General features: G+C 35.9%; 1 protein-coding gene across 2 annotated transcripts in view; it reads left to right on the top strand.

The window, feature by feature from the left end:
* TTC6 (tetratricopeptide repeat domain 6) overlaps nucleotides 1-19314 on the top strand; it is a 217135-nt gene that overhangs the window by 176113 nt on the left and 21708 nt on the right. Inside the window, exons 23-28 of one of the 2 annotated variants that reach the window (XM_023189672.2) lie at nucleotides 3281-3415; nucleotides 4695-4844; nucleotides 5662-5802; nucleotides 7074-7187; nucleotides 10731-10850; nucleotides 15939-16012. In XM_023189672.2, the coding sequence (XP_023045440.1) occupies nucleotides 3281-3415; nucleotides 4695-4844; nucleotides 5662-5802; nucleotides 7074-7187; nucleotides 10731-10850; nucleotides 15939-16012 (734 nt within the window). The remainder of the gene's footprint in view (nucleotides 1-3280; nucleotides 3416-4694; nucleotides 4845-5661; nucleotides 5803-7073; nucleotides 7188-10730; nucleotides 10851-15938; nucleotides 16013-19314) is intronic. The other variant, XM_031935777.1, reaches the window with a different exon arrangement.

The raw sequence follows: 19314 nt of genomic DNA, 5'->3' as shown, positions 1-19314 counted from the left end.
AATATGGCAAAATTGGTGGGGTGTTGCTCCATCAATTACGTTGCAGTATATAAGACTTCCTTCTTAGCAGAGTAAAGAGAGAGAGGTTCTCCTGCTGGCCTTGTTGTGACTTCCTGTGGAGAGAGTGATGTGGTGAGGAACTGTGGGCAGCTGGGACCTGAGTGCAACCAACAGCCAGCAAGCTGATATCTCTTATTGGGGTTTTTATTTGCATCACACCAGTCAGAATGGTGATTATTAAAAAGTAAAGAAACAGATGCTGGCAAGGTTACAGAGAAATAGGGATGCTTTTATACTTTTCAACCATTGTGTAAGATGGTTTGGCAATTCCTCAAAGACCTAGAGGCAGAAATACCATTTGACCCAGCAATCCCATTACTGGGTATATATCCAAAGGAATAAAAATCATTCTGTTACAAAGATACATGTGTGTGTATGTTCCTTGTGGCACTATTCACAAACACAAAAATATGGAATCAACTCAAATGCCCATCAATGATAGACCGGATAAAGAAAATGTGGTACATATACACCATGGAATACTATGCAGCCATAAAAAGTAATGAGATCATGTCCTTTGCAGGGACATTGACAGAGCTGGAAGCCATTATCCTCAGCAAACTAGCGTAGGAACAGAAAACCAAACCCTGCATGTTATAAGTGGGAACTGAACAGTGAGAACACATGAACACAGAAAGGGGAACAACACACACTGGGGCTTGTAGGAAGAAGGGTGGAGGGAGACAGAGCATTATTAAAAATAGCTAATGCATGGTAGGCTTAATAATTAGGTGGTGGGTTGATAGGAGCAGCAAACCACCATGGCACATGTTTACCTGTGTAACAAACCTGTGCATCCTGCATATGTACCCCGGTACTTAAAATAAAAATTAAAAAAAAAAAAAAGAAACTGGGACTCTCAGTCCTGGAGTCTCAAGGAAATGAAGTCTGCCAACAACGTGAATGAGCTTGGAAGCTGATTCTCCCAGTCGAGTTTACAGAGGAGAATGTAGCTCAACTGACACATTGATAGCAGCTTTGTAGGACCTGGAGCAGAGGACCCAGTTAAGCCATGCCCAATCTCCTGACCTGTGGAAACTGTGAGGTGATAAATGCTTGTTACTATCATTTGCTAAATGTGTAGTAATTTGACTTGTAGTGATAGAAAATGAATGCACCTCTGGTTTGGAATCAAGCACTCTTGCTAGCTTCATTGATTTGCTTTTTTTTTCTTTTTCTTTTCTTTTTTTTTGAGATGGAGTCTTGCTCAGTCGCCCAGGTGGGAGTGCAGTGGCACAATTTCAGCTCACTGCAACCTCTGCCTCTTGGGTTCAAGCAATTCTCCTGCCTCAGCCTCCTGACTAGCTGGGATTATAGGCACGTACCACTATGCCCAACTAATTTTTGTATTTTTAGTAGAGATGGGGTTTCACGATGTTGGCCAGGTTGGTCTTGAACTCCTGACCTTAGGAGATCCACTTGCCTGTGCCTCCCAAAGTGCTGGGATTACAGGTGTGAGCCACTGTGCCCGGCCTTCATTGGCTTTCTTACTGCAGATTCTGTGATCGTTTCTCAGTATGGATCATGTCTACTCTTTTCTTCACATTTGGAGTTTTTGGTCTCTGTATTCTTTGAGGACTGCTTTTTTATATTTACTTTAATCTCCTCCTCCCAGGCTGTCCCCTGTGACTTTAGCTGGATACCTGATGTCACCATCAGCTACCCTCTTCCACCCAATAAATAGTGATGTTAATATAATAGTGATGTTAGTATATATATATATATATTCTCTTGGTTCTAGTAATAGTGATACATAGTATTTATATATACTATAGAAATATAGTAATAAATAGTGATGTTAATATATATATATTCTCTTGGTTCTACTTCCTAGATACTTCTCAAATCCACTTTCTTTCTTTATTTCTATGGCTATTATCCTGGTTTGGAACATATAATTTAAAAAATTTTTCTTGAATTATATAGCTGCATTGTTGTACTCTTCCAAGCTTTTATCCACACAGCAGCCACAGTACTTTCTGCAGACTATAAAGATGACTTATCTGCAAGCCTCTGCAGATGTCCCTCAGATGACACCATAAAGTAGTGAAAGAGAGAGAGATGGGGAAGCAGGAGGAAGTGAAGTTGTGTTGACTTTAATTTAAATGGGATGGAAGGCTTGAGTAGACAAGTTTTTTCGACTCAAGGAGTCAGTGAAGGGGCAGAAATCCAAACGAGAAAGGAAGTAATAGGTTGCTCAGGTAGGGCAGGAGGAGATGGGGTCAAGGACAGCTTTTGAGGAGTTAGCCCTGCAAGGAATGAGAAAAAGCAATTCAAAGACAGGAGAGAAAAAGGTGAAAGTGAATGAAGATATAGATTCATTGAAAAGTAGAAAGGGGGGAAATTGAGACAATAATCCACTTTTTCTAGGCAAGGTCATGTGCTGAGAGTGAGGACAGAAGGAGGGATGCTGGGTGACTTGCAAACATATAGAGCTAATGCTCGATAGAAGCCATAAAGGACACTTGCATATCCAAGTGAAATCTCATTGTTTCTTTAGCAATTTAATACAATTAAGAAGATGGTATGGCCAGTAACAATTATTTGACTTTCTATATAAAGATATACAAGGAGTAGTTAAGTATTAAATGGCATTTCTTTTTCATTAATGAGACTTTTCAGTTTTTCATTTGAGACTTTTTCATTATTGAAACTTTTGACTATTTTGAACATTTTCATTAATGAGACTTTTGAGTATTTTGAATAAATAAATGGGTGAGTTTTGGAGGTGGTTTATTTTTTTGATGCCAATAAAACCCTATTAAGAGGACAGCAGGACACAATAAAAATTGATTACAATTATGTCAGATATTATCAGTGGAGATCTTTTACTACCTAGTAGCTTCCCAGTATTCCATTCAGAAAAATTATTAGGAAATTATCAATAAACTAGTTTATAAATTTAAGCCTGACTTAAGCTTGAGTATAGCCTTTGGAATTTACAAATTTTAGTTCCAAAGATCCATGTCCGTAAGCCTGCTTAAGTACTGGCTTGTAGGATAGGCATCTGGGTGGGACTCATGAGGGTAAGACTTCTGAACTGGATTCTCTTCCTGTAGTGTACTGACAAGACCTGTAACTTCACCAGGTCTGTTTGTTCCCAAATAAAGTAAGAGTAGAGGTGTGTGCTTGTGCTCCTTTTAACATATAAGGCTGTAATGTTAAATCAATAGTGGAAAGAAACATTTCCTGCCCCCTCCCTGCTTTTTTATCATTATAGGAAGCTGTGAAAATGCTTAAGAAGGCGTTGGATGTCATTTCTCATTCCGATAAAGGACCAAACACCACAGCAATTTCAGCAGACTGTCTGTATAACTTGGGTCTTTGTTATATGGAGGAAGGCAATTTACAAATGGTATTTCGTGTATTTAGGAGTATAGATTATTTGTAATTTTAGAGACTGGTTGCTTGTATGCAATTCTGTTTCCGAAGACCACCTATACAGTGGGCAACTGGTCCAAAGCTGCTTTTGAAGCTTGGCTCATTATAGTCAGTCTGCACCCTGCAACACCTAGGACATTGTTTTATTTAACCAACATGTTTTATTTGATGCTTGTTTGTCAACAATATTCTAAAGATTAATGTATGTTTCCCACCAGAACAATAAATCTAACTGCAGGAAATTATTACAGTAAAATAATTTTATCACATTAGTATGAATTCACTTATTAAATTTTAAGTACTTTAAATGCTTTAACATAATGTAGAATAAATGGAAAAGATTAGGGCATTCTGGCTTTTCTTATTGATCATTGAATAATTCAAATCAGATTGAAACGGTTTGTTAAGATGGCCAGATACACTGAAAAACAGTTGATTCAATTATTACATATTTATCCAGTCTTTGGTGATTTTAGGCAATTCTTTACTTCAAAATTATCACTGATATGACAAATATGTAAAATAATTGATACTTTCTGATGGCTAATGTTGGATATTCTACAACTCTATCTCTAGACACACACAGACACACACACACACACATACAGACACACACACACACATACAGACACACACAGACACACACATACGCACACACAAATACACACACATCATTCTAATTCTTATGTTCATGGAGTGGACAGTGTTTTAAATTGGTATTGGTATACACAAAAAAAGAGGTGCACTTGATTAGTTGTTCTATTAAGAAATTCCAGTAAATATGAGACAAATCACAAATATTTTACATGTTTTTAGTCCTTTTGAACAACCAGAGCAAACTCAGCTTTGCTTTAAAATATGGGGAAAATTTTTAGAGTTCTGTTGTTCTGAAGTTCTGAATGATGCATTTGCTGGATCCTAATGGAAAATAAATGTGCTAGTTGTGATTCCTTTGAAGAAACAAAATCTGAATAACAATTAAAATTATACCACCCAAAATATTGTAATCTAACAATATGGATTATGTAGACCTTAGTCTGGGAATAAGACCTTTAATTATAATAATCATCTCTACTTGTTTCTAAATATTAGTTTTGTTTGTTCCATGAGGTCCATTAGGAGAAATATATTAAAATAATCCAAAAATAGAGTGAAACTTTTCAACAATAGTTATATACTGTAAATTAATTAACATATTAAAACAATATATTATATCACTAAATGGTTTGCATTTTGACAATATGCTCCTGTAGGCTTTTGATTCTTTTACAAAAGCTGTGAAAGCAAATCCAGATTTTGCAGAAAGCTTTTATCAACGAGGGCTTTGTAAAGTGAAACTCCACAAGGATAGCTCGATTCTGGATTTTAATCGTGCCATTACCCTCAATCCAAAACATTACCAGGTATTTAAATAGATGTTTTTAGTGTTAATTTTGGTAAAACTATTAAATCTCTTATATACCATTGTTATTAATTAGCACCAATCAGTTTCTTATACCTACTTTTCACTTAACTGTATTTTGATAATCCAAATAGCTGTATTTCTCCTTAAACTAAAAGTATTCTTTCCATCAGTGATATTGTGATGTTATATATAAATGTATATGTGAATGTGATGTATGTAAATATTGTTAATATATCAATGTGGCTGTTAATACTTTAAAGTTTATATACTCATTAATTTTACTTACTTTTTGTTTTGATGTTACATAGATTCCTATCTTTCAATAGACTATACAGACAACACAAAATTAGGTGAAGCTTGATTGCACCTTGATTTTAGGAATCTATGAAATTTGAATCTGGTCTAAATATTAGATGATTTTAGGAAATTTCTATAAATCATCTTGGATATATAATGGCAGTGTGGTTATGTAGGAGAATGTCTTTTTTTCACAGGAGATGCATACTAGGGGACTTGGGGTAAAGCATTACCATATCTACAACCTGTTTTCAAATAGTGCAGGAAAAAAATAGATAAATATGGCAAAATGTTAATAATTATTAACTCCAGGTGATAGGTGTTTATCATTCTTTCAATTATTCTGTGTCATTTGAAATTTTTTTTCTAATAAAAGAAATCTTTTTAAAAGACTATATTTTAATACCCTCTTTGGGAGGCATAGATTTGTTCCAAGTATCATATATTTTGGTAGAATTGGTGCTTTTACTAAAGCACCCATTCCTGCTTTCTTTCTCTCTCTCTCTCTCTCTGAATAGGCATATTTAAGCCGAGTAGCATTCTATGGCTTAAAAGGCAGGTATTCCAAAGCAATCTTGAATTGTAACAAGGCTATAAAAATTTACCCTGAGAGCGTACGTGCCTATCTCTACAGAGGAGTTCTGAAATACTACAACAAGGTAGGGCCATATCCTGCCTGGCTTACTGAAATTTTAGGGTGGGAAGACTCTCTTATGCTAGGCAGGGGACTCACTTACTTTTTTTCTTTGTGGTTGGGAATCACTGTGATATGAAGGGCAGAACTACATAGAAAACTTTACACTTTGCCAATTCATATTTTTTTCACAAAATAATGGTATTTATTTTTTACATTACATTTTAAATAACATTTATTATTTATTTTTATTAAGAATGTAGCACATATTCATTGCAGAAAATTTGGAAAAATACAGAAGGGAATAAAGGATTATTATCTCACCATCAATGATAATTCCTGAGTGCATTTGTCATATTTGTATTTAGTCTTTTAGTTTCCTCATAAAATATGATATATATTTTCCAAAATTTGGACTATGCTACTTATATAACTTGTGTGGTGCCCTGCTTTTTACACTTAATCTTTGAAGATAGTATTTTGCTGACTGCATAATATTCCACCATAATTTACTTTTAATTACTTTATTGTTGAACTTTTTGATTGTTTTTAAAATTTTTACTATTTTACTGTTTAAAGTAATATAGTTATATACATCTGAGAACAAAATTGCTGCTTGGGTTTATGATTGGTTCTTAAACAGAAGTTACTGGGTTAAAAGTTGTGAGCAGTACCATTGATATGTGATACTTCACTGAATACTTTATTTCTCTCTACTTTTCTTTTCTGATCTTTGTAGCTATTTTATATGAAATTTTTACAAATAATACCTTAAAGCAAAGGTAAGACCTTGCATTATGTGTTAATTCCATGAAAATTACTATCTATAGAAATGGATGATATAAGGTATCAGAGAAGAATCAAAGAGGAAGCAAAAGAGAACAAGGGTAGAAAACATGATGATTATGTGATATGACAGTCACAATGACAGAAGCAAGCGAGCACTGGTGAATGTTTGCTGCATTAATATGGTTGGCTTTATTTTATTTTACCTAGAAGTATAATTTTCTCCTTGCCATATACCAACAATGGTAATAAGATATTTACCTAAATTAAAGTTGTTGATATATTTAATTTTGTTTGTAGGTAAGAGAAACTATAATGATAATTTCTACCAGGAGATTTTCTTAATTAACTCTATGAAAGATTAGCTTCAATGTGTTAATTTCACAGATGATACAAGGAATGGTTAAATGTGTGTTTCAAAAACTCTGATAGAAACAAGAATTTATTTTATGATTAATTTTCAGTCCATTATGATTTTCCTTTCTCATGTAATTACTTTTTTCTTTTTAGACTTATAAGCTAGCAATTACAGATTTAACTACAGCTATCAGCATGGATAAAAATAGTTATATAGCATTTTATAACAGAGCATTATGTTACACCAAGATAAGGGAACTTCAAATGGTAAGATGACCATTTTAGTAAACAATGTGTTTAAAGTGTTTAATAAATAACATGCATTTAATAGCTTGTTGATTTCAGTCAATAAACATGTAATAAACAACACATTAAAGCATTTGTAAATTTGTTTAAGGCATTTATAAAGTATTTTCTTATTACTTCTGCTAGAATTTTCAAAAGGAATTCCTAGGAAATACACACATAAAACTTGAGAAACCAAAGAAACATTTCAAAGAATATTTAATTTCTTTGTTGGTGCTCACCAAATTTTCTTATATAATTTCTGAAAGAAGTCAAATGAAAAATTAAGTTGATAATGCTTATAGAAGCATTTAAAGGCATTTATAAATTAAATCCATCACATAATTATCATTTGAATAAATGTTTCTACCATATGCAGAATTTTATTTTTTTTTTTGAGACGGAGTCTCACTCTGTTGCCCAGGCTGGAGTGCAGTGCTGTGATCTCGGCTCACTGCAACCTCCACCTCCTGGGTTCACGCCATTCTCCTGCCTCAGCCTCCCAAGTAGCTGGGACTACAGGCACCTGCCACCACGTCCGGCTAATTTTTTGTATTTTTAGTAGAGACGGAGTTTCGCCATGTTAGCCAGGATGGTCTCAATCTCCTGACCTCATGATCCGCCTGCCTCGGCCTCCCAAAGTGCAGAATTTTTAAAGCAGTAGCAATCACTAGCAATATCGTGGTTTCAAAATTTTAATGTTACCTACAGCAGTTTGTGTAGGCATTCTTTTGTTTGGTCCTCAGACCACACATGTAGCACGGAGTATGGAGTGATGGTTTTCAGCTCCAGGGACCAGTGACCAGGTTTGGCCCATATTTTTTTTTTTTTTTTTTTTTTTATACTTTAAGTTCTAGGGTACATGTGCATAACGTGCAGGTTTGTTACATATGTATATATGTGCCATGTTGGTGTTTTGAAGGCCTGTGGGCTGCAGCAAACCTTTTTTCCATTTGTCTCGATCCAGCGTCTACCTGAGCAAAACTGTTGTTTATGTTTGTAATCTTACCTTCTCTCTTCTCTCTGTGGTTTGGTCCCTTTTCAATGAGGATTCCTCACTGGGGAGCAGCTAGTCTTGTGGTCTCTCAGAATAGTGTCCCATCCTCTTCCTCTGTTACTTGTCTCCCTCTCCTTATTCCTGCCCATGTCTGTAGTAAATGACGCATTCTTTTAAAAGGCTAGGTCACATTCCTGCTGTTCTATGTTCACACACTCCCCAATCTGTGAAACGTGGACAGTGAAATCTGTTTAAAACATTTAGAAATTTAGAAATGTACAAGCTTTAGAAGGGAAGTTGAGAAACTTTGTCTCTACCTAAGAGGATGTAAAATTCTTGGTAACCAGATTATCAGGTTTCCTCCAGAGATGTTGATAAATGAATAGCTAATTTTTAACAAGGGGATTGTTAAGATGCTAGGAGCTGATGGAAAGATCATTTATTAGAGTGACCTGCACAACAGGGGCCGTTGAGGATTCCCTCCCCAACCCCATTCCTGCAGGAAAGGTAACCCTGAATAGGAAAACAATGGGCTGGGGTGGGGAGGGAACACCCATTGTTTTGTTACCTCAGATATGTGAAAGAGCCAGTGCCCTGTTAATAAAGAAAATGCAAAACTACCTAAATCAAGTAAAACTAAATTATGATAATAAAATAATGGTGATTTCAGAGCTGCCAGGACTCTGAAGCATTTTATCCAATCTGCTAACTTTACAGATGAGGAAATGAAAGTAGGGAGAGGTTCGAAAAACCATCCAAGTCGCACGGAGGGAGTTAGTGACCTGTATTGTTGTCCACAAATTTGTTTGCTTCTGGGTTAACAGTGTTTAGGTGGCTTTGTAAAACCGTCTGACCTCCAGCATGTGGACTGGATGTCATTAAGCAGTGTGTCCTCCTCCACCTGTTTCTCAGCATTCCTGCCATCCCTAGCCTGAGAAAAACCAAGTAACTTTCTGCAGAAAATGCACTTAGGCATTCTCCCAAGATATAGTTTCATAAAAACTAAGGAAAGATGAATTCTGGTTCTAACACTTGATATTAATAAAAATACTGAACACTTACCACTTATTTAGGGCTTATTGTGTGACAGGAACTGAGCTAAATGCTTCACTGAGATACAATCAAAACATTTTTAAGTAGATCCTTGTAACAATATGATGAATTTTTAACACGCCAATTTTGCAGATGAGGAAGCTAAGGCTTAGTGTTAAGTAATTTTCTCCAAATCGAGGAGTTAGTAATGTTAACAGAGGCATGACACAAATCCAGGAGAGGCCAAGGCCCTGACCCTTCCTCTTAATCAAAACCTGTGTGCTCCCATCCCTACCTCTTACCCTCATTGATCTTTACAAAATCTTATTTCCCAGTTTTTATTTCCTCTTGTGTTGCAGATTTAGCTGCTCAGTGGATCTCCAAGGCATCATACTGGTTTCACATAATGTAATTTAGTAAAAGAAAAATGTTAGACAATTTGTGGCTAATATTCTAGATTTGTTTTTTTCTTTTTTGACAAATATTACTATTTATTTTTATAGTCCTGGCAATTTTTATTTATGATTATGCCATAACATACCTATAGGATCTTTAATTACACATTTTTTAAAGACACTTGAGCACCCAACATTAGGAAGCACCAGAGGAGGGCAAATGAGCAAATATAAAATGCTCTTTGTCATTTTCAGTTGGCAGATGCTACAGGCATAATAAGATTTAGCCCTTTTCTGATCAGACCATATGGCTCTTTTGGACAGAATGTTCCGTAGGAAAATGGTTTAAGAGATTCAGCTCCAACCCAAGTTTAGAATGCTTCTAGTACCTGGTACAGAGTAGAAACCAGTAAAATCTTGTTTAGTCAGTGAATGTAAAAAAAAAACAAAATAAGGTAAAAGTAATGGAGAAGGGTCTGAGTTGATTCTCAGATTACACTATGTGTCTTTTAGAAAAATGAATATATTTATCAAAATATTTTGAGATAACTTTCATACAAGTGCTTATTTGTTAGTTTTATTAAGATCTATTTTCATTGAGTCATGATTTTTTCATTGGATACAAATTTATTGAATGCATGGTATGTGCAGGCTTGATTCTTGTTACTGGGCTTAAAACAGTGAACAAAATGGATAAGCTCTGGCTTCATAGAGCTTAGATTTCAGCAAGGAAAACAATAAAACACTAAAAAGAAATTATATATTTAATGGTCATTTGATGAAACTACCGAGTCAGGGCAGAGTGCTAAATCCTTCTCTTCCAGCCCATACACCAATGAAAATGTATGGGGTGACTTGCAGGTAAAACATGAAATGCAAGCACAGTGTGCACTGCTTATTGAAAAGTATCAGTGTCCATGATACTTTTTGCCTAAGGGTACCCTTTAAATCTAACATATGGTTATTTTGGCCATAAATTATAAAACAAATTGAAGAACTAACCATTGGGTCCTAGTTTGGACATAAATATATTTGTCCACAGCCAATGCATTCAGGCTCTAAAAAGCTGATCTATGCTACAAATGATTATTTTATTTTTAGGCATTAACAGATTATGGAATTGTGCTGCTTCTTGATGCTACAGAAACTGTAAAACTAAATACGTTCCTTAATCGTGGACTCATCTACGTAGAACTAGACCAGTATGGCTTTGCATTAGAGGTAAGCCTTCCTGTTATGTAAAGAACCCACTTGACTTTGCACATTGACTTCTGAGAACTAGTGAACAAGATTTTATTATTATCAACTGGCAATATTAATGAGTGATAGCTTAACTTTAGCAAGAATTCTGTTAAAATACTTGAAATGACTAATAGACTCTGTGAAAAAAATGTATATTTTTGCTTTGTTTGGATTATGGATAAACAGCCAATACATTTTTAGACATTTCTAATTTGATCAAGAGCATCACTTCTCTTAAGGGAGTACAGACAAAACTCAAGTTACTTAGTAAATCAAATGATTCCTGTAACGTGTACTCTGCTGTTTAGTGGTAACTTTCTCAAAATTTTCCTCTTTTCCCTTTGCAAATATAGCAAAATAAATCTGTTTCAAACAGGGCAGGAAATAGCTGCTCAGAATGGGCTACTGGTAACAGGTTTTTAAGTTAGCGGTGGCAGGCGTTCAGAATCACAGTAGAAAAAAGCATAGGCAAGGTATTAAAAAGAAACAGGTAGTTTAAATGTATTTCATTAAAGAATAATTAAACAAAATTCATCCTCATTTTTAACTTCTTATTTTTATTGTCTGTTTGTAACTCTTAGAATAAGAAACAGGAGGTAAAAATTAAATAGCAAGTTGAAATGTATATAGTTAAATAATAACAGTTTCGCTTCTTTGTCTCTGAGGAACTGCAGCATAACATTATGGAGTGGAGTACATCCTGTTCTTTTCACCTCCCAAGATGATTATTTTTCTATTTCTGTAGTCATTTTTTTGAGATTCTGTCCAACATAATCATTTACCTTTGAGGAAGTTTATGCTATGAATAAATGTGATCTTTAAGCTTTTTGATATATTAAAAATATTTTTGAGCTGTGTCACTAGGTATAACCTCAGGTAGATGGAAATAAAGAACCTCCCTGTTTGTGGTAGGCAAGAAAACAATGAGCAACAGTGTTGAGGTGGAGAGAGTGAGATAATGGAGATGGGGAACAAGGGACTGCAGCTGTTAGAGAATTAAATGCAGGGCCCATGTTATCCTCTGTATAAAGATTTATTTAGTACTAAGCAACCACTAAACAACTGTTGCACACTTGCTACACACTGGGTCCTCAACAATGCTGCACAATTTATAATTGTAACTTACAGAGGAGGAAACTGGTATTCAAAAGAGGTTAAATAAGGCCTTTCCACAGTAAGTACCGGGGTAAGATCTGAACTCAGACCTCAATTCCAAATTCTATCTTCTTTCAGGCAAGGCACTGGCATTAATATATGGAGATAAATGAGACAGAGTTCCAGTCTTTGAGGAGCTGATGGTCTAGGGAGAGTCATTCTTGTCCCCTCTCTTTCCTCACACCCCACATCTGACCCATTAGCAAGTGCAGTCAGCTCTACCACTAAAGCATATTTTGAATTAAATCATCTCTCATGATTGCCACTGCTATCTTCCTTTCAACCAGTAAGTACTGGGGCAAGAGCAGAACTCAGGTTTCAGAACTGAATCATTTCTCTTCTGGACTACTGTAGTAGCTTCCCAACTGGCTTAAGGTTCCACTCTTGCCCCTCTACATGCTATTCTCTAAACAGATGCTACAGAAATCTCTTAAAAATATAAAGCAGATCAAGTTATTCATTTGCTCAAAACCCTCTGATGGCTTTCCATCACCGTTAGAATAAAATCTGAACTCTTGACTGTGACCAAGCAAGACACTACTTGATATGACTGCTGCTCACCTCTGATCTCATCGTCAAACATTCTCTTCTCTCCACTAGTCATGCCACCCTGGCCTTTTGCCATTCCTTGGAAATGCTGGGCTCCCTTGCTGCCCCAAGACCTTTACACGAGCGAGTCTCTGTGCATACAGTACTCTTCCTCCTGATCTGTGTATGATTCATGCCGTTGTTTCATTTAGGTTTCTGCTGAAATGTGACCTCTTCAGTCAAAAAGGTAGAAGCTAAACTAAAATGGAATATTAAAAAATATTAAAAGAATCCCATATAAGTCTAGGAAGGGGAAGCGGAGGAACAGAAATGGAGAAAACCAGCAGAAAAGAAATAATAAAATAGTAGACCTAAATCCAGCCACACCAGTAGTTATATTAAATGGAAGTAGTCAAAATACAACAATGAAAATCATGAAAATGTCTGATTGGAATTTTGTAAAAGCGCCAACTATATTTTGGCAACCAGAAACACATTTTACATATAGTGATATAGATAGGTAACAACAAAAAGCTGGAAAAGATATATCACAGAAACACAAATTGAAAGCAAAAAATTCAATTTTTCTCTATGTGAAGTTAAAAAATTAATTAAAACAACTAAAAAACAATGTGAGCAGGGGCATGAAAAACCAAGAGAAAGTAGAATCTTTAAAAACACTCTTAGTGGGAAAGATTGATGAACAGAGAAGCTGAGTAGCCTGAGTGCTGACAACATTAGTTAGTTGAGAGCTGTATGCCCTTCATAGGAACACTTTGTTCAGGAAGCATTTCGACTGGGATTGTTTGTGAAGTTATGGCTAAGTTAACCAGAAGTTAATGGGTTAAGAACATTTGTTTTCGTCTTTTCCCTCTTGAGAACCTACCAAGATAATAGTAAAGGGTTAAAAAAAAAAGATATAATGCTGCAAGGTTACAGATAGTAGAGAAGAGATGTTTAGGCACCCCAAACTGCCATTCTCGATCTAAATCCCTCAAACTTAAATATAAATGGGTAGCCAAGGATCAAAGCTTAAGGGAAATGAAACAGCGACTAAAACAAACAAGTTGTCATAAGTATACAGCAGTGGCCTCCAACCTTTGTGGCACCAGGGACCAGTTTCATGGAAGATAATTTTTTCAGGGTATTCAGGTGGCAGTGTGGCGGGGTGATGGTTTTGGGATGAAACCGTTCCACCTCAGATCATGGGGCATTAGATTCTCATAAGGTGCACACAACCTAGATGGGCGCAGTTCACAATAGGGTTTGCACTCCTGTGAGAATCCAGTGCTGCTGCTGATCTGACAGGAGGCAGAGCTCAGGCAGTAATGCTTACCTGTGGTTCACCTCCTGCTGTGATTGAGATGTAAGATTGAGATGTAGATTGAGATTGAGATGTAGATCTATGTCTCGTATACCAGGGGTCCCCAACCCCTGGTATATAGAGCTGATGAGAGAAGGGGAGACATGTGAAGTGGTAGTGTGAGACTGCTAAATTCTATTCTATGTGGTACATATTAGTGGCTGTGTGGTTTGTTATTTATCATCCTTATATTAGAGAGATAATTAATGCAGAAGAGAAAATTTATAATATTAAATAACAGTGGCTAACTTTATTCTAAGTAATGCTACTAGTCATCTTTTATGTCTATTGTTGATAATTACTGCCTAATTACCATGTAGTATAATAATGATTATGTATATAGAGTCAAGTTCACTTTTGTAAGTTTCATCTGATTACAAAACTAAATTCTTTTAGCCTTTTAAATTACATGGTCATCCTTGAAACTTCCAAAATTAATGGGAATGTTTGTAATAAAGCTCACTTACACTTGGAAGTTTTCCTTATTTTTAGCAAAAAAAAAAAAAAAAAAAATCCTCCTAGAGAGATGTCTGGAAGCATTTTTATTATATTATATTTGGTTAGACAATAATTAAAAAAATTTTCTTCTAAGTACTTCCATTTGGTATCAAATATGCTTCTTGAATCAATGTGGGGTGTCCACATCTACAGGTTGGTCTGTGACTAATACTGCCTCCTCCAGCAGGATCTCTGAGTGCTCAGATTAACCTTACTACTCCCTCTTCCACCTCCAATCACAGCAGAAAATTTATCCTACCCTTCAAAGACAGTCAACCTCTTCCCTCTGACATAGCCAGGGAGGTTTTGTGGAAGGGAGGAGGCGGGGAGGGAGAGGGAGAGTGTGGGCTTTGATTAGCTCCTTTCTGGCTGGGTAGTGTCCTTTGGGGCTGCAGAGTTCCAAGGTCTGGCTTCCAGGAAGGAAGCCTGGAGGGGTTTCCTTTTGCCACTCCAGAGAAGAGTGTAATATTCCCTACTGCTCTGCTTGATCAAGTGAGATCACAAACACTGTCAAGGAAGATTCCTGCTGAAGCAGTCTTCTGGGGAAAAAGCAGTGCTATTTTCATTCCTTCATAGATTCAGTACTCTTTCAGAAGCCCTTCCTATAGTATAGCAATCACTAATCAATCTACATCTCATGTATTAATACATATGTAAATATCATGCAGTTGACATGATATAATATTTTGTTTTACAGTTATATATTTAAATAGTTTCTTAATTTAAATTTCTTATTTTACTTCAGGCCTCAAATATTTCTCTAGGACTTTGAAGAGTCATGAGCTTCAGACACTGTCCCTGGGGCCTGATAGAGAAAAGAGCTCTGGGCTACCATGGCATGATCTCTTGTGGACTTAGACCTTCGAATGCTTTTAAACAGCCTCTTTCTAGTGGTCACTGGGATCCTTCCCAGCTGACTTCCCTAACTTCAGATCTGGGGATTAGAGTTTCCATTTCTTCCTCGCAGGGGTGCTTATGGATCCTTGACAAGAGACGATTTCTCGCCAGAAGTGTGGATTCCAAAGGCACCAGCAGCTCATCCACACAGAAGGCCTGGTTATGCCCTTTCCCCAACCTGGATGCCTGTTTGTCCTATAGTCATGTAACATCAAAGGTTCTCTCCAGGTGCATTTCCTTTTCTGTCTAGATAGAGAAGTCTCCAGAGGAGTTCACTGGGAATAAACAATAGAAAGAAAGTAAATGAGATAGATACCTCATTACCCATTGCAGGGCAAAACCATAGGAAAAAAATCTCCATTCTTGAGTAGAGACCAGTGGTACGAGATTCTGAGTGAGTCTACAATAATAGGTTTCCTTTGTTTCATCTGTTCTTATTTGATGTGATGCTACAAGAAAAATACAAAGTTTTAGAAAGATGTGTATTTTAATGCTTGTGTCACATGTATTTAGGAAGATGTGTATCTTAATGCTTGTGTCATTGTGGAATCACAGTTAGAAGGAAGTTTAAGATAGCACATAAAATAATGTTGCAAAATTAACAAAAGCTTATAACATTATTTCAGGATTTTAAACAAGCTGCTCTGATAAGCCAGACTAACGAGAGCCTTTGTCACGCCACTGCCATGTGCCATCACAGGTATGGAGTGCAATTGATGTCAAAGTGGAAGCAAGCAGGACCATCAGACTTATCTAATTATCACCCCATAAACAAGCCAGGAGAGAATGGAAGAAACTGGGAGAAATTGTGAATGTGACAGAGTACCAAAATGGGGAGGGACACAAAGAGTTCCCTCTGTAGACACGGGGACCACATTTAGTGTTCCTCAGCACCCTTCTGCCTTCTAATAGACTGTTCTACACAAATTAGCAGGCAAATGCTTCCATCATGGCTTTGGGCAGAGTTCATCTAATCCAAGCATAGATGCTGGGAAAGGATCATGGCAATATATAGAATAGAATTATGCATAACTCAAAATATCTAAGCATAAAATAATTTATTTTGTTCATGAAGTAGGACTAACTTTTGTAAAGTCTCTTTCCTGGAAGAAAGGGTGATTTTAAAAACTTATGCATTTTTAAGAAAAGTTTGCGTTTAAAAACATGACTAAATCTAAGTAAAAAACACCAGCAAATATCTACAAAAAACGCAATACTTAAAGCAAAGTTACTTCTTCCTGGGTTTATTATAAAAATAAGTTATAGAAGAAGAGATGAAAACACTTAAATAAGGTTAAAATATAGAAGATAATCAGCTTAAAATATACTCTGAAATAATATTATAGTGTATAGACTTTGCTAGCCATAATGCTTATGTTTCTACATATATATTTGACATCATAAAATTAACTTTTGGTAATTTTGCTTTTAAAATTATAGAGATTCAGCCTGTGAGGATTTTAATATGTGATAAAATGTATTTGGTCAAATAATAGTTTATCACTTTTTTTCCCCTAAGAAACAAATAATACCAGTTAATTTGGAAGATTAAATTAGAATAGTTCCAAATTATGTAGACTAGGCTGTATAAATACCCAATTTAAAGAGTAAAACATAGTTTGAATTGTTTAGGAAATTGACATCCTTTTCTGTTTGAGGACATATATAGTACACTACATTTTCCTATGAAGGTTTTTTTTTTTTTTAATTTTATGGGCAGAGTAATACCATAACTGGAACTTCTGAAGGTGTCTTTGTGTTTAAAGGCCTAACCTGGTCTCAGACCTTTCATTTTGTACAGACAGCGAAACCCGGTCATACTATTGTCTATTTTAATCCAGCAACCTTTGTGCAATCTATCTCTTTAAGTAATTGTCATTCTTAAGAAGAGATGGAATAACGATGACTGATGTGTTTGTTTTGGTGGGCGGGTGAAGACCAAAAATGTCCGAGCTCGTTGCATTCTGTTAAAATTAAAAACAGACTCCAAAACTACTCTCTACCTCACTCCTATGTTTAGGAACCATTAGAACCAGTAAATTTCTCTATATGTCGGTTCACAATCTCTTTTATGAAATGTAATCACTGGGTTTATAGTGGAGAGCCTCCTTGAGCTGATACTGCTTTGCAATTCCAAATAACCAACTTTCATCACCCAACTAGAATCTCTATTGTTCTTTAATAAAAGTAGAATTTAAATCAACTGTACACCTCTGAAAACTCAGAGTCCCAGTTCCACGTGTTTTGAGTTCTGAGTTGTGCTAAATTTAACAATAAGGAGTGTTTAGTGATTGGTTGTATATATATATATATTTTTGCTTTTCAAGGTGAGCTATAACATCCTTATACCACAGATGCATGGACTATAACTATGGGGATTTATTCCTGGTGTGTCTTACAGTAGGGAAAGTAAACATTTTCTCATTTGGAAAAATTCTTTAAAGAAATAAATTTTTAAATTTTAAGACTTTGATCTTTGATCTCGTGGGGTTGCAGACTTTTGAAGTATCCTTTGTATATCTCTGGTTCTCACTCTTGTGGTTGCTAGGAGACAACATTCCTTAGGCTTGAATATCCTACTTGTTGCCCAATTTAGTCACCAGGAGTGTTATGGTGGAATTAATTTTTAGAACTGAGAACGCCGCTTTCATACTTCAAAAAATATCATAGAGGGAGATTACTCAAAGTTATATATCCTATCTACTTTTTACTTTAGCACATTTATTTTACTATTCTTATATATTGGGACATAAAATATTTTTGAGTCTTTAACTCTTCAAGCCAGATTCTTTAGTTTGGGGAGGAATTGGTGATTTATTTGTACAACTCAGTAGGGCACATCTGGTCACGTATGTGATTAATTTGGAAAATGCAGTGGACCTTTGTATCTGTGGCCTAGTGGACAAGCTCAGCACACAATCCCTTGTTCACAGAACACAGGAAATAGAATCATGCACCTCCAGTAAGTGATCACATGGCTCTAGATTTATGCGAACACATTGTATTTTAGAAAACCTCATTTAACATACTTTTACACTTGTGGTAACTGATGCTTAATAATTTATATCTCATTGAACGTGTATCCTGGCAAGATCATAGATATTCTGCCACATTCTCCCACTGGCTAAATGCCATGTAGTTACTTAACAAGGGCTTCAACCTGTAGAACACTGTGACAGACACATATTCAGAGAAATGAAATTTCTGTTTCCACAGTGGCATCTCCTCATTTTTTTTTTCCTGGTCTATTGATGCAGGAGGCTGGGGAGCCTCTGATTTTCAGCACTTTCACCTCCCTGGACTTGATTTTAGTCACTATCGGCTTTGAGGATCTTGCTAGCTGTCTTTCAAGATCTCTTTTCAGCTTTAAGATTTAATGATTATTTACTTTGTCTGAACAGACTAGTTGTTCATTAAACATTAGTGCTGATAACTTGATGGGTACAGAAAAATAGCTTCAATCACTGCCATTTGGTAATTCACAACTTGTATGACACGGTGGTGAGCTTCAGTTCACTGCCTTATTTTTCTATTTGGTTAGGCTATACAGAAGGGAAGATTGTATTTCATAAACCATATATTAGAATATGTACTCACAAAGGATTTTTAATTTCACTAGGTAAGAGGGGCCAGGGTGTATGATGCAATTTGGATGTCAGTATTACTAGGGGCATTTCAATGAATTTGGGGAGAATATGAGAGAAAGGGATTTCCCTGGAAATGTCCATTGAAATGCTTACTATAGGTATGCATCATAAGTAAATGCTTCACTACCCACAGATAGAAATACTAAACACAACAAAACCTATCTAAACCTGTCAAAACTAAATGCATTTTACACAGAATGACTATTATTCCTGATAAGGAATTTGTTATGCTAAGTTTAGAATTATTGCTATACTACAGTGAGAAGGCACTTGGAAAGGCAAAGTGGACTTTTACTTCTTATTTTTCTCCTTCCTTCCTTCCTTCCTTCCTTCCTTCCTTCCTTCCTTCCTTCCT

Source organism: Piliocolobus tephrosceles, chromosome 6 (assembly GCF_002776525.5).
Source record: "Piliocolobus tephrosceles isolate RC106 chromosome 6, ASM277652v3, whole genome shotgun sequence".
Lineage (NCBI taxonomy): Eukaryota > Metazoa > Chordata > Mammalia > Primates > Cercopithecidae > Piliocolobus > Piliocolobus tephrosceles.
This window is presented reverse-complemented; position numbering and strand designations above follow the sequence as displayed.